General features: G+C 33.9%; 1 protein-coding gene and 1 long non-coding RNA gene across 12 annotated transcripts in view; one reads left to right on the plus strand and one right to left on the minus strand.

Annotated features, from left to right (window-relative positions):
- LOC143264882 (uncharacterized) overlaps positions 1 to 13,937 on the minus strand; it is a 44,748-nt gene extending 30,811 nt beyond the window's left edge. For all 4 annotated transcript variants that reach the window (XR_013038861.1, XR_013038863.1, XR_013038859.1 and 1 more), the window contains exon 1: positions 13,743 to 13,937. This is a non-coding gene — a long non-coding RNA (uncharacterized LOC143264882). The remainder of the gene's footprint in view (positions 1 to 13,742) is intronic.
- The window catches only part of LOC100880089 (EGFR adapter protein), a 334,753-nt gene that overhangs the window by 274,592 nt on the left and 44,337 nt on the right, over positions 1 to 15,824 (plus strand). Inside the window, exon 1 of one of the 8 annotated variants that reach the window (XM_076533989.1) lies at positions 6,442 to 8,512. The exons of the other annotated variants lie outside the window; for them this stretch is intronic. Coding sequence (XP_076390104.1) covers positions 8,288 to 8,512 — 225 coding nt within the window. The 5' untranslated portion in view covers positions 6,442 to 8,287. Of the gene's footprint in view, positions 1 to 6,441; positions 8,513 to 15,824 lie in introns of those variants that run through there. 8 annotated transcript variants of the gene reach the window in all.

Raw genomic sequence — 15,824 nt, forward strand, 5'->3', positions numbered from 1 at the left:
ACCATGCGAATTCGATCTTTAAAACTGGAGAAGAGATTTACCGAAATTGCACGGTACAGTCAGCAGCAAATCTGGTTGCGAATTTTAAATCTGCCCTGTGGCTTGCAGATATGGAAGTTCGTGGTTTCGGGGATTTAGAGAGCGTGATATTTGCGATTTTTAGGATTTTTATTTTTAGGACATTTTTGGGGATTTGGGGATGGAAGGATTTGGGAAGCTGGGAATTTGGGAATTTGAGGAATTAGAGATATTCAGATTCTCTAACTAAGGAATTTGGAAATTTGACGATTTGGGGGTTTCAGGATTTTGGGGATTTAGGGATTTGGGAATCTAGGAATTTTTGGAATCAAGGATTTGGGAATTTAGGAATTTGGGAATTTGAGAATTTGGTTATTTGGGAATTTGGAAATTTGAGGAATTAAAGATTTTGAGATTCTCTAACTAAGGAATTTGGAAATTTGACGATTTGGGAGTTTCAGGATTTTGGGGATTTAGGGATTTGGGAATCTAGGAATTTTTGGAATCAAGGATTTGGGAATTTAGGAATTTGGGAATTTGGGAACTTGGGAATTTGAGAATTTGATTATTTGGGAATTTAGGAATTTGGAAATTTGAGGAATTAGAGATTTTGAGATTCTCTAATTAAGAAATTTGTAAATTTGACGATTTGAGGGGTTTAAGGATTTGGAGGTTTATGGTATTTTGGGAGTTTAGGGATTTGGGAATCTAGGGATTTTTGGAATCAAGGATTTTGTAATCTAGGAATTTGGGAATTTGAGAACCTATGAATTTGAGGATTTGGAGATTTTTATCTAAAGAGTTTGGTGATTCGACGAATTGGGAATTTAAGAATTTTGGGGGTGTAAGGTATTAGGAATTTGAGAATTTAAGGATTTAGGTAACTAGGGATTTCAGGGATCTGACATTTGAGTATCTAGGAATTTGCTGATTTAGAAATTTGAGACGTTATATGAATTTGTAGATCTATGAATTTGAAACCTTAAAGATTTGGAAGTTAAGGTATTTAGAAATATAGGAATTCGAGAATTTAAAAACTTGAAAATCTACTGATATATCGACCTATTTATCGACCCCTAAATCCCTAACTATTTAAGTATCTCCAAAACTAAATCTCACGTGACACAATTTCCAGCAATTGCAAATGCCACCCCTACATAGCAACCTTTCACCTAAACATTCATACAGCGTAAATGAAATTACACTACACACTACACAACCAAAAACAATTGCTTAAAAATTACCTTCACGTACATCTTATACTCGTTAATATAATATTCGTAACGCGACTGTGTCGAACATTCTACGTTAGTTCTGCATGAACTTCATCGTTCACACCTTATGAATTTCAAACAAGCCCGAAAGTCACGCGTATCTACTTTCTTTGCATGCTAAAATATCTTTTCGTGGTATCTTATAAAAAAAAATGCAATAAACTTGATCTCTTTACTCTATCATAACGTGCTGCACTCATGACACACTCGAAATTCGAATGAGACAAATTTTTGTTATATTTTTTACAAGCTTTAGTTCTTTTATTTTGATCTAAGTGTAATTCGAATGGTTAAGGTTAAGGTGATAACGTTGCATTCGTTTCTCTGCCGCCATCTTGTTTGTGTATATCTGCATCTGTCTCAAGGTTTGAAAATTCGACAAGCATGACATCTTAACTTTGTTTATTTGTTTTAATAAAGTAGCAATACGGATTTGGAAATTTAGGGATTTTAGAAGTGAAGAATTTTGGAATTTAAGGATGTGGATGTTTAGAATTTGAGAATCTAAGAAATTTTGAGAATTTGAAGATTTAAGACATTTGGAAGATACAGAGAACCACTTGTACTCTCCAATTTCTTCTATCTACCAATTTTTTAATTTACAAAATAAATCAAGAAAGCGATTCTCAATAAAATATATTGTAACAGTGCAAAGTGTGTGATAAATATATTTGTCATTTATTATAAGTGGTAAATAATTGAGGATGTATATATTCAACCAATGTATTTATTTAAACTATTTATGAGATCCAACAGAAATATGATGAACCACACTCGTCATAGGAGTGCAAAGGGTTGAGGATTTAGGTATCTATGAATTTGTGGATTGAGAAATTTTAAGAATTTGAAGATTTGAGAAATTTTGAAGATATGAAGAATCCTTTGCACTTCTTAATTTCTTCTAGCTACCACCTTTTCAATTTTCAACAAAAAAACAAGAAAGGGTTTCTCTACAAAATATATTGCAACAGTGCAGAGTGTGTGATAAGTATATTTGTCATTTATTATAAGTATTAAATAAATATATTATAAGTATTAATATATAATACATATATAATAATATATAAATTTATTATAAGTATTATAAGTATTAAGTAAATATAAATATATGAAAGTATTAAATAAATGAAAATGTATATACTCAACCAATCTATTTGTTCTAACAGAAATCCAACAGAAATATGATGTCGAGCCACACTCGACGTATAAGTGTAAAGAAAGAATTTAAGAATTTAGCTATCTATTTAAGAATTTAGAAATTTGAGAATTTAAGAATTTAGAAGATATGTAAATTAAAGAACATGTATTATACATCCTTCCTTATTAAGAATGCCCACAAGATAGCAAATTTCGTTCGTCGCAATAAAATGAAGGAAATGCAAGGAACAGAAAATCGTCTGCAATTTCTCCGCAGGAACTTCGTTGAATCTTAACTCCTGATCTGCATAAACGATCACACGGAATATTATCTTCGAATCTCTTTTCCTTTCACGTGGACCGAAAAGGGCTATTGGATCATTCGGTCGAGTGTTACGAGGACGGCTTAAGATCTGAAATTCACGCTGAGATGGCGACCGAGTGGAATCTCTTGTATATTAAATTATCCAAGGTCGATGATTAACTTAAAATCATTTACGAGCCACGACTACCGGTATTCCACCTCTGCTGCCACGCGGCTTGCTCTGAAACTGCAGTAATTGAATTTGAGAGTACTTCCCATCTTGCTAATTTAACTCCCGTATACGGCCATAAAAAAAGTTGGTAGTAGACAAATTTTAGACCGCGGTTATGTTCTCTTGGAAACTTGTCGCAAATTTTGATTATGAGATATTTTTTTGGGTGCGCATTGTGCGATGTGAATTGTGAATTATCTTCGGTCGGTAAATGTTTAGGGTAGGACAAAAGTTTACGTGTTGAGATTTGTGGTATATGTGCACAAGAGGAAATCTGGTTTCTTTAGGGAAAATGTAATAAGAGAGAGAAGATTACTTAATTATTGTTTTTAGTTGGTGAATTTTCAATAATTTTAAAATTATGACAGGTGGATATTTAAAATTGATGAATTTTGGTATTTGTAAATTTATGAATTTCACGATTTTACAGGGAGAAGTTAGAAACTTAGCAATTTGAGAATATGATAATTTAGAAATATAGAAAATTTCAAGATTTGGAATTTGAGAATTTAAAAATTTGACAATTTTGAAATTTGGGAATTTGCTAATTTCAGCATTTGAAAATTTGATCAATTAAAAATTAAGAAATATCATAAATTAAAAATTAAAAAATTTGATAAATTAAAATTTGAAATTTAAAAACGTGATGTTACATAAAAAATTCTAACTAAAAGTCATGATATTCTTGCTCATCAGTTTTATCTAGTAGAAAATTTCTTCATTCTTGAAACAAGTCCCATACACACTAAAAAAAAGAATATTAGCTTACAAAAAGATTACACATTTCGTAGTAACGGTTTGAGACGTATAAATCTAGGGTTACATGACATTTACCAATCAGTTTCGATAACCAAAATGTATTCTGTAATTTATGGACTTCCTGTTCCTAACACAAGCCTATTTTTTTATCTCCAGCAAGAATGTTGTGAATAACGGCATTATTACAGGCATCGATAAAAACATTGAAGAAAAAGCTTATCAGTGGATAGTATGACACAAAAAGTTACAAAATTATGAAGCAATTTGAAAACTCCATTTTTAATCGTTTGTATCTGAAGAATAGAACTTTGAATGTAAATTTCACTTTATTTGTTTTAATACGTAGACTTCTTCCAGGTGGTACAAACTTTTTGAAGTACCATATACATTATTATACTTTGCATCATTAATCTATAAAAGATATAAGAAGATATGAATCACCTTGCATGAGAAAACACGGGAAATGTATATTTGAATAATAAAGACTCTTGTTAGTGTGATAAGATAGATGTGAAAAATCATGCTTTATTGAGTAGATAAAAAGGGGACACAGCTGGCAACACACGTTGCTTTCAAGATTTTCCCACCATGTTTCGTGAATAGAAATAAAAAATGTCAACATGTTCTTATAGATATAAAAAGTGTGAAATATATGTGTGTCAGGTGAAAACACAAACTTTTTAATTAAACTTGAAACTTATAATTTTATCTTCATATTTTATCTTCATTACAAAAATCATTTTGTAATGAAATGTAGGATATGTCAGTATTAAACACTTTTTACCTACGAAATATAATAATAAATTATATATAGTAAATCGTAGATATTTATCTTACTTGATAAGTAGACGTGTATGAAACTTTCTTTAGAACAAAACTATGTTATACTAATTAACAAAAGTATTAATTAATATCGTTGTCATACGACAATTAATACCGTTCAATGTAAATTTGATTGGTAAGAATCGATTTAGTAAGAAAGAAGCTCTTAATTTATGCGATCAGATGATCAGATCTGATTAAACAGGTACTAACGACTTTTTCTGTAAGGACCGTTATTCAGTATGAAACATCTTGTTGGAAATCATTCTTCAAATACAATTTAATAATACTCAATTAGTAACAAATACATTCGCAGATAACCACTTAAAGTTTGACGACAGTACTTTTGTATTTTTGTATAAATTATTCTCGTTTAAATATCCCGCCAATTTAACACGCCGAAGACCGCCATTTTACTGATTTTCCACAATTTTAATTTTTGCCGATTAGAATCGAGCTGAACATAACAATTGCAAAGGGGATCAATATATGTTTATTTACAGTATATTCTTCTTCTAATTTAGGGTTCTGTATTTTTCTGTGATTTAAGGATATTAATTATCCTGTATTCTAAAAACCCTGTACTATATTTCCAAAACCTTAACTTTTGAATGGAGACTAGGTGATTGAATACGAAAATGTGCCAAAATGAACATTGAACGCAGTCTTAAAAATTATTTCATATAACAGGTTTAAATACCTTGATTTCACTAATCATTCATTAGATTCTATACAGGGTGATTCACTGAAAGACAGCCATCAAAATATCCTTTTCAATCGTGATGATACAAAGAATACTTTGTACGCAATTGATATGGCACCAATAGATGAATACTCTGTAAAGAATATTTTGGATGAAAGTTACTTCTTTCAGACTTTCAAGGACATAGATACTTTTTACATATGAATGTACTTTTTCTCTTACACAATTCAACTAATATTGAAGTACATCCATATAAGACTAGAGTGCGGATGTGTACTTATATTTCAAATTTGCAATCATATTTGCAAATTAAACACATGTGATCTATGAGATCTATAAATTAAATGATTTACGTTTGCTTCTGAATCTGCAAAGTCTAATAACAGCCCCAAAGACTTGGACATTGTCCATATCAGCTGAATTCAGGTTATTCCTCACATCCAACCACGAAACCTTCACCGAACCATAAATATCTCGAGACGCAACCACGTACCACAAAAGAAGGCAATTTTTAACTCACACATTCGGTCTCCCACAACCCCATTTATAACGTCAATACTAACGATTCGAGATACAGGATCAGCCATTCGCGATCTAACGGTGCTTACACTTCCTCCATCGAATGCGACAATTCCCGGCCGGTTGGAAATAAAATCAAAGACATACTTTTAGTTCAGCTACGAAAGCACGCATCCGATCGCGGGAAACGGCACGCCGAACAGCGGTGCAAAAGCAAAAGGCAGCAAACAGAAAAATGTGGTCGTTCGAGCGGGGCCTTATTCGCGAGCCGCGGTACGATCGATCCTCTTCGATGACATCGCGTACATCGTGCACGAAATGGAAGGCATCAAGAGTAACGTTCGTGGTCCAACACGAGTTCGCGATCGTGCCGGCAGGAGGTCAAAGAACGCGAATCGCAAACTCATGCGATCGGCGCGTTGCTTGCTCTCTCTCTGGAGTGAGAGGCCCGTGTGGTGCTCTCTCGTCGCTGGAACAGGATAAGGAGAAGGCAATGAAATGCAAGGAGAGACGAGGAACAAGATAGCTGGTATTCGCCAGCTGCCGTTGAACGTGTTCAATGCCGTAGTTGGAGCAAGAAAGCGGTCGGAGAGAAGAGGTCGGTCGGTCGGTTTCGAGGTCTGGTGGGGATAGAGCCGTGTGGGCCGCCGGTACTACTCCTGCTTCGTGTTTCTCTTTCGACTTCAGTCTCTCTCTATACGTACTGGGAGGTATTGCCATTGTTGGGTCGGTTAGCATGCTCTAGGCGGCTTGCCTCGCTCGAGAGGAGCACCACCTGGATTGGCCTCCGTCAGGTAGGACCGAAACTGAGACGTCCAGAAGGGGGAACGAAAATCCGCCGACTTCTCTTCTGGCAGACCTTTCGGTTGACAGTAAAGAGGAAGCACGATGGGTCCTGCCGACCTCGTTCGACCGATTCTGCAGAGATAACGTGTCCTCGTGTGCGTACCGATTGTTCCTGGCCGAGGCATACCGTCGTCGGTGAAGTTCGACGAAATCCGTGTGTCGAGTGTCCCGATCGTAACCGGCACGTCGTTAAAACGATCGTAACACCAAAATATAACGGAGCTGTATCCGGTAGTTCAGAGCAGAGAACGCAATATGCCAGTAGGGAACTGGAAGCAACGTCGTCTCCGAGATCAACGATCTGAAACGAAACGATCTAAGATAATCGTGAAGATATTATTTTAACGCAACATTTATCATTATCAGTGCCACCTGAACGTCGCGATCGAGACCATTCTAAAAGCTGAATCGGAATAATTCTGCTGGTCGATGCCGGTTCTGTCAGCCGGCCGTAAAGATAAAACGGACCAGGCGGAGGGACAGAGAGAGGACGAAGAGGAGAAAAAGACACGAAGTTAATGCGCTAGTGGTAGATGCAAGCATGGTTGACAGTCGACGAGGACGAAGCGAAAGGCAGCTTCGAACTCGTTAACCGGTTTCCGCGGATCGGCATGCAGAACGACACTCGGTGAAGACTACGTACGCCACGAAGTGGAGCCCAGGATCTTCCGTGCATGTCCCACGCGTAAAGCGATCGGACCGGTCTGCTGGATCAGAGACGAATGATCACCTGCCAACGATAATATACCTTACAGCGGTATAAGGTGGTACTGGATAATTCTCGAAGATCGTACCTGAAAACATGGATACTGTAAAACGCTTTTATTGTAACAGCCAACCGGCCAAGAGTCTATAGGCAACACCGTCAGGAAGCATTCGATACTAGAAACATTCACGAGGCGATGTTAAAATGGTAACTGAACGCTCGTAGGCGGATGATTATTATTCTAGGAATTCCGAACCGAAGTCCGGATCACCGAGGGGACCATCGACTCGAAGAAACACGCGTGTCAATTATCGGAACGTGCTTTGCTTGTGATTCAGTGAGTATTTTTGATCGTGCGTGATTTGAGTTTCTAGAAAAGTTCAGACAGGGCGAAGGGATAAGAAGCTACGCCGGTTAAAGTGTCGGAAGGAATGCCGTGATCCGAGAGGCGCCAGTTTATCGTAGGCCTCCGCCAAGTGTATTCCTTGGAAAGTGTGTCTGTTCGCTGATAAGTGAATGAACGTTTTACCTGGTGATGTTGAGTGTGTGGCTACAGAGCCGGTGTGCCGGTACTGTACAAATTAGAAAGTGTGCTAAGTGGTGCCGCGGACAAGTGGATGCCAATTAAATCAACGTGAAGCATCAGAAGAAAAGAACTTGCACATCAAAGTGATCGTTTTCTAATTGATCGTCCAAAGTGTCTCGGCATTCATCGGTCGATGAAGGATGGAGGATCGCGTTCAACCGGTACTCTCCAGCAAAGAAACAGTGTACGTCGGTACAGAAGTACACGATTTACGCGTCGTCGTATCGTACTGCACATCCAGCTCGATGACGAATAAAACACGGATTTAATTATTGGTTGATCGGATCGGTAGCGGGAAAAATTGCCAGGATTTGGCGAAAGCCACGAACCGTGCGCTTCGAATCGTATTGGAAGACGAAGAGGTGCAACGGTCGCCGTGGCATGAGGAGGTTCACACGCAGGCGCAAAACCCTGGCCGCATTCTCTGCGATTATGGGACGCCTTGGTAAAGGCTCGCAGAGCACGACAAGGCCCATTTTCAGGGTACAGTATCGCAAGCTCGTAGACGAATACTCGCAACAACAGGATCAGCTGAAGTTTATGCCAGCATTGCCTGACTACATGTCGTACTGCTGTTGCCGATGTGGGCACACTCAAAAACTCAAAGTAAGTTCTTCATTTGCATTTCTCATACGTTTCTGATTAGTCACGTGATGCAGCTACGCAAGATGGACTGCGTGAAATTACAACTTTCACGAAGTCGGATCGATGTACAGCGTGTTTCACGATAATATGACTTTATCACTTACTAAATGTAGCGTTTAATTACTGAAAAGGTTTAGCTATCACTTATATGATTAACAATGAATACATTAACAGTGAATACATTTAGCTATTGAATTAACTATCTCCTACTGAGTGAGTATAACATTTGATTATCACCTAGGTGTAACATCTAATAGTAATATAATACTATATAATACAAAATCATAATAATATTAATAGCCTGTTAGTAGTAGGATAAAAATGTAACAGAACATTTATATTTTTTTTTCATGTGAAATACCACTCTAATTTTTGGAGGTCATTCTCAGCTATCTTGCCTATAAGTATAGGTTGACTATAAGTCTTATGAGTCACATTAATTCGTTATCACTTATCGTGAGATACCTTATATTGTCAATAAATATTTAGGACCTTGTAGAACTGACATATTCAGTCCAATAGAAGAGAATTTTAGAATTTGACTTAGCTTTTGTTTTAATAAAACAAAGAAGTGACCTTTTTAAGAAGAGTAGTTTCTGAGCGATAAGCCCTTAAAATTGTTTCCGTTGAGTTTGAATTTATACCACAATTCAACAGCAACAAAGGAAACTTCTTACGCTCCTGTTTTATTTCTGTTTGAACTGTACGAGGAAATAAAAGGAAAGAAACCGTCTGCATGTTATTTAATCCCATAAGGACATTCGATAGTATCGTTTCCAACTATTCTTTGAAACGAGCAGAAAGAACAAGAGGGACCTGCACGAAAGTCAACTTTCACGCGAGCTAACGATGATTGCGTCATTAAAATGATCCTACTGTACTAAGGCATTAGGTTTATCTTTTATCTCCCGCTTCTTTTCGGTGCTACGTATATACCCGTTCGTTTACCGGCCTGCAAATCACCGGGAACATCTTACCGTATTAACCAGTCGCGATTAGGTTGCGGTACCGCAATATGACCCCGAACACGCTGGTGCATCTGACAGGTTGGAATTCAAGTAAACGGGTCCCCATTGTTTCGTCCGAAAAAAGAGAACAAGTTGACTAACGACTAGTAAAAGTATTATACTACTTTTGTGACTGTTTCCTACCCGGTAAGGACGTGTATAACGCGTAAACTTTCTGTTTTTACGAACTGAAAACGGAGTGAAGCCGAGAGGAACGAATGCGAACAACGGCGTGTAATTTTAGCCTCTGAAAAGCGCTGTAAAGAGACAATGGCAATTTAAAATTTCAAGTACCCGGAGAAAAGAGAAGGGATTTGTCACCGTGGAAAATATGAATTATCTCAGCAAGATTCTTTAAAGTTACAAAAATGAAGTGCTTGTTTACTGATAATTTAACTGATATGACTTTTATTATTTATAAAAGAGAATTCAATAAAATAAACTTAAATTGAAGCAACAGTCTGTAAGTTCTTATAAAAATTTTTCCTGTAGGAAGCTGTTTAAAGATATTTTTTTATATGAGAAGTTAGAAGGAAATTATTAAAATAAAATGACAAAAAATTACAAAAATTACAATCACTACAAAAATTATAAAAATTAAAACCACTACAAAAATTACAAACATTACAACCAGGACAAAAAATACAAAACTTGCAACCAGGACAAAAATTACAACCATTACAAAAAATGACAAAAATTACAATCATTGCAAAAATTACAAGAATTATAACTATTACAAAAATTACAAGAATTACAAACATTTCAAAAATTACAAGAATTACAAACATTTCAAAAATGACAAAAATTACAACCATTACAAAAATGACAAATATTACAATCATTACAAAAATTACAGGAATAACAAACATTTCAAAAATGACAAAAATTACAACCATTACAAAAATGACAAAAATTATTGGAATTTCAAAAATTGTTTACAATTATTAAATATGTATAAACTTTGAAATTTTTACTTGAAGAAAAATGTCATTTCTCAGGAAGTATTCTGCAATATGTCAGTAATTGTCAATTTATAAATGACAAAATAAAAATTCAAGAATTCCAATATCATCAAATAAAAAGTATATTATACATAGAAGAGTATGTATTGTAAATATAAAAAAAAATGAAATTTACTGTAATATTTTTTCTTGATGAAAAATATTTTCTATATATACTAATTGCACTTTATAACAATTTTAACATAAATTTAACTCTTTGAATTTTTATTTATTATTCAAATGTAGCATCGACGAAAATCTTGCTTATGTCATACAAAATGGCTTCCTTTTAGCTATTGAATTTCTCTCTATAATGTGATTATGTTCGACATTAATGATTGTTGTACAACCCTCTTGTTTTTCACCTATCAGTGGTGCTGACATAAAAATTTGAGAACCTGATCACAAAAAATGAAAGTAAAGAATTATTCACACATCGAAAAACTTTCAGTAACAAGAACCTATCACCTCGCATTCTGTTTTGTAATTGTAGAACCGGATGATGTGTTAAATAGGTTTACTATCGCAATAAATCTAAGAACTAGTCAGGCCGAACACGACTGCAGGAAAAGATCAGGAGAAAATCTAAAGAGCCATGATTCGCTTTGAAGACGGACGATTCAAAGGGCCAAGAAAGTCCCATAAAGAAAGCTGGAATTTCAGGACTTCAAGGAAGTTGAACGAATAAACATCTAAACCGAAGTTGAAATTCGTTAGCGGGAAAAATATTTCTACGACATTCCAAGAAATTAGAAGAAGAAATACATTCGCGGATGCATTGAATTCAGTATAAGAAACCGTTTTTATTAATTTATGATAGTCGTTCGAACATTCTAAACGTACCGTTAAAATTACCAAGTAATTTGAATCAACAGCTGTTTTAGGTAATGAACAGTATTTGAGAAATTCGAGAATTTCTCAATTCTTCAAGGATAATTTAATGAGAATTCGTTTCTTGATCTGCAACATGGAGGATTAAGTGTAATAATATTTTTTACTGTCATAGGAAGTGAAATAATTTGTAGCAATAGCTGTTTTAGGTAGTGAAGTATTTGAGAAATTCTTGAGCAGGATAATTAGTGAGAATTCGTTTCTTGATCTGCAACATGGAGGATTAAGTGTAATAATATTTTTTACTGTCATAGGAAGTGAAATAATTTGTAGCAATAGCTGTTTTAGGTAGTGAAGTATTTGAGAAATTCTTGAACAGGATAATTTAGTGAGAATTCGTTTCTTGATCTGCAACATGGAGGATTAATACTTTGTACTGTCATATCGAGTAACAGTGATTGGTTTACCCATTCAATCCACGCTTGGAATTTAAGTATGACGAAATTTGGTAATTTGAGAATTTGGAAAATTAGGAATTTAGAATTTTTGAATTGGGGAATTTGAGAATTTGGGAAACTGGGAATTTAAGTATGCAGAAATTTGGTAATTTGAGAACTTGGAAAATTGAGAATTTAGAATTTTTGAATTTGGGGATTTGGGTATTTAAGTAGGCAGAAATTTAGTAATTTGAGAATTTTGAATTTTTGAATTTGGAGATTTTAATGAGAATTCGTTTCTTGATCTGCAACATGGAGGATTAATACTTTGTACAGTAATACTTTGTACTGTCATATCAAGTAACAGTGATTGGTTTATCGATTTAATCGACGTTTGGAAAAATTAAGATTGACAGTGAGTCGAATGCAAATGGATATGTCAGTATAAGAAAGTCATCGGTCGAATATGTACATTCAGGTGCAATGAGGCTCTTGTGGGTTAAGAGGAATCTAGGGAGAATTTTACTATTTGCTAGGAAAAATTACTATTTGCCTTCTATTATATATTAGAAAATTTTGTATTTGAACGTGAGAACTTTGTATTTTAACTTGGAGACATTAGGATTTATAGATTTTTATATTGTAAAGTTTCATAATTCACAAATTTTACAATTTCTAACCTCAAATTTTCAATGGTTCAAATTTCTGAAATTATGGATTTCAAAGTTTTCGTATTTGTAAACTCAACATTTCTAAATTCTTACATTCCTGCATTTTTTAGTCTTAATGAACAATATTCCTATTTTTTCAAATTTTAAAATTCCTAAAATATTAAATTTACAGATTCAAGGATCCACAATTCTCAATTTTAAACTCTCGAATTTCTAAATATATGAATACTTAAATTTTTAATTTCCTAAATTCCCAAATTCAAAAATCCAAAATTTCCAATTTGTCAAACTCTCAAACTGCCAAATTCTCAAATTGCCAAATTTCTGCATACTTACATTCTCAGTTTCCCAAATTCAAAAATTCTAAATTCTCAATTTTCCAAATTCTCAAATTACCAAATCTCTACATACTTAAATTCCTAGTTTCCCAAATTCTCAAATCCCCAAATTCAAAATTTCCAACTTCCTGCATCCCCAAATTCCTGAATCCCTAAAATTCAAAATTTCCAATTTCCTGCATCCAAATTTTTTATTTAAAAAATTCTATATTCCCAAATACCTAAGTTTCCAATTCCCCAAATTTCCAACTCTCCAAATTCCAAGATGCTAAATGTCCAAATTTCTGCTCTTCTTTCAACCCTTCCCTGAATTCAAAAATTGTTAACATCTCTAAATTAAAAGAAGCTTGAAAATTTTCAAAGTTTCAAAAATCTGTATTTGTAGGTATTTATTGGTACAGTATTATTTGAGTGACTCATTAGTCCTTTGCACTCCTCACCGACTCCTTAATTTACAAAAAATATATCAAGATAGGGGTTCTCAGTAAAATGTATTGCAACAGTGCGAAGTATGTGACAAATACATTTTTCATTTATTATAAATAGTAAATAAATAAAAATATATATATTTAACCAATCTATTTATCTGAATTATTTATAAGATCCCAGAGAAATGTGATGTCGAGCCACTCTCGAGATAGGAGTGCAAAGGGTTAGTGATTGTCAATATTCCTTGTTAAGTGAGAACTTAGGGAATGAATAGGGGTTGCAAGTGTTATCATGTTTCATCGAAAAACGCATCATTGCTATGAACATTCATTCTATTTACAGTCAGTCTTACATTACCCTTTCATTGCAAAGAACATATTTAATTTTCCTTGTAATTAAATATTCAATAATTCCGTTAATAAGCGTTTACTTAATTTAAAAGTTTCCACATTTAAGTTTCCATATTTAAGAACGTACCAACGAAAAGTGAAAGAGTACCTCGTCCAGCTTCCCCTGTATCGCCTTTTTCCTTAAGGAAGCCTACCGTGCTCGGCGGTGTACATGCAGGAGGCTTTCAAAGAGACTAACCTTAGCGATATTAGTGTCAAGAAGAGACAGGAGAGAGAAAGAGAAAGTGAGAGAGAAAAGAGAAAGAGAAGAGAGGGGATAAGCCGTGGGATCGGACGGGCACATTCCTGAGGTCCGTGCTTATAGCCGCTCGTGGCATCCGATACCTCATGTTCGTTGCCTCTTGCTTCTTTACCGACACAGTGCCTGCATAATACTGATATTACAGCAATTTTTTCTTCATGCTTCTTATACTCATTCCCACGTGAATTGCACGAAAGTGCAGAAATTTGATTGAATTTAAACATCCGTCAAGAATTATACAGCTAGTGGGTACGAATGTTCGGTTAATCGCATAGAAGACATACCGATAATTGCTTTCACTTTTCTTCTTGCTACTTGCACTTTTCTGTGATTTATGTGAAAGTGCTTAGTTCTGGAATTAAATTTTAAGTTCTTGTAAAGACTGAATGGGAGGTACAGAATATTTATAGATACATATAATGGTTTATTGGGTTTATTATTTTAATTTTGGTTTGTAATTTTATTTTTTTTTTTGTAATTTTTAGTTGTAGCTTCGTGTAGTTTATTTGGGATAAATTATTTTTAAATGAGGTACATAATGGTGAAACAATTTTGTTGAATTTAATTTGTTAATATATAATATTTGCAAGAGTTGTGTCAGGGTACTTAATTGCTATTGAAATTTTAAGATTAATAAAGACAGTTAAAATTATTGTGTGTTATAAACAAATTTACTTGTAGGTATATTACAGATATTTCAAAATTAGTTTTTTTGGAAAACCATAAGTGTATAAAATAGGAAAAGGTTACATTTTTTTGTTTTTTCTAACCTAACCTATAAAAGCTGACCTCCATACTAGTTGTACCATCAGTACTAGGTCCTGAATACTTTCATTCATTTTTAGGATAATTATAAACAAAATGTAGTATAAAAATATACTATACTATAATATATAGTGTAATAACATACAGTAATACTGTAATATATAAGACGTAAAATATATAAATATATAATGACATTATAATATAATAATACTATAGTATATGAACATATAGCAATACTATGAAATATAAATATACAACAATACTATAATATTTGAAGATATAATACTTTCACATAAATATAGAATGAACAAAAATGAATAATAACAATGCAATTTGACTATTTATAATAAATAACCCAATATACATTATACACTGTATACATACATAACATACTACATTTTGCAAAAATTGATATTAATATTAATAATATTAAAGTATTATTTAAAATTAATATTAATATCATTCATATTATCAAATAACCTAAATCATTTAACGAAAGAAAAATACTGATTTCAAAAATTTTAATGTAGAACATTTAATGTGGAAATACGTGAAAACGAAAATTAAGAAAATAAATAAGCAAAAATAAAGTAGTTAAGTCACTTATCACCATTTTCTACGTAAATCATCTTCAATCCTTTTTTAGCCCCGCCTTTTTATGTCGTGTTTAGCCCCAGACGCATTTATCGTGATGCATTCGGTCTACTTCCTTTCCGTGACACGTTGTGTGCACCGTTCCCACACTACCAACCAGCACAATTTAGATAAACCGCTGCAGTGGAAAGATTAAAAGGTTAGTGGAGAAAATAGAGTACGTTAATTGCCGTCACTTGAACCACGACCTTACCAGAACCCACCGACAGATCTCGACCTATCGAAAAAGGAATCATCTTTTTAAATATTACTTTATGATATCTTTAAAAAAAGTATATATACTAATCTAATTAGATTTGTTCTTGTACTGATAATGAAATGTACCAAATTTATTAGAAAAGCATTTGTATTTTAAATTATAAATTTGTAGTGAAAGTTGGATTGAGAAAATGGACACTTTTGAGGATGATTTTTTGGGAATTTTTGTGGGCTCACTTAAAGTCCCACACTTTTGAAATATCAAAGTGGTAAAATTCCAAATTTCTAAAT

Source organism: Megachile rotundata, chromosome 7, assembly GCF_050947335.1.
Source record: "Megachile rotundata isolate GNS110a chromosome 7, iyMegRotu1, whole genome shotgun sequence".
Taxonomy (NCBI): Eukaryota; Metazoa; Arthropoda; class Insecta; order Hymenoptera; family Megachilidae; genus Megachile; species Megachile rotundata.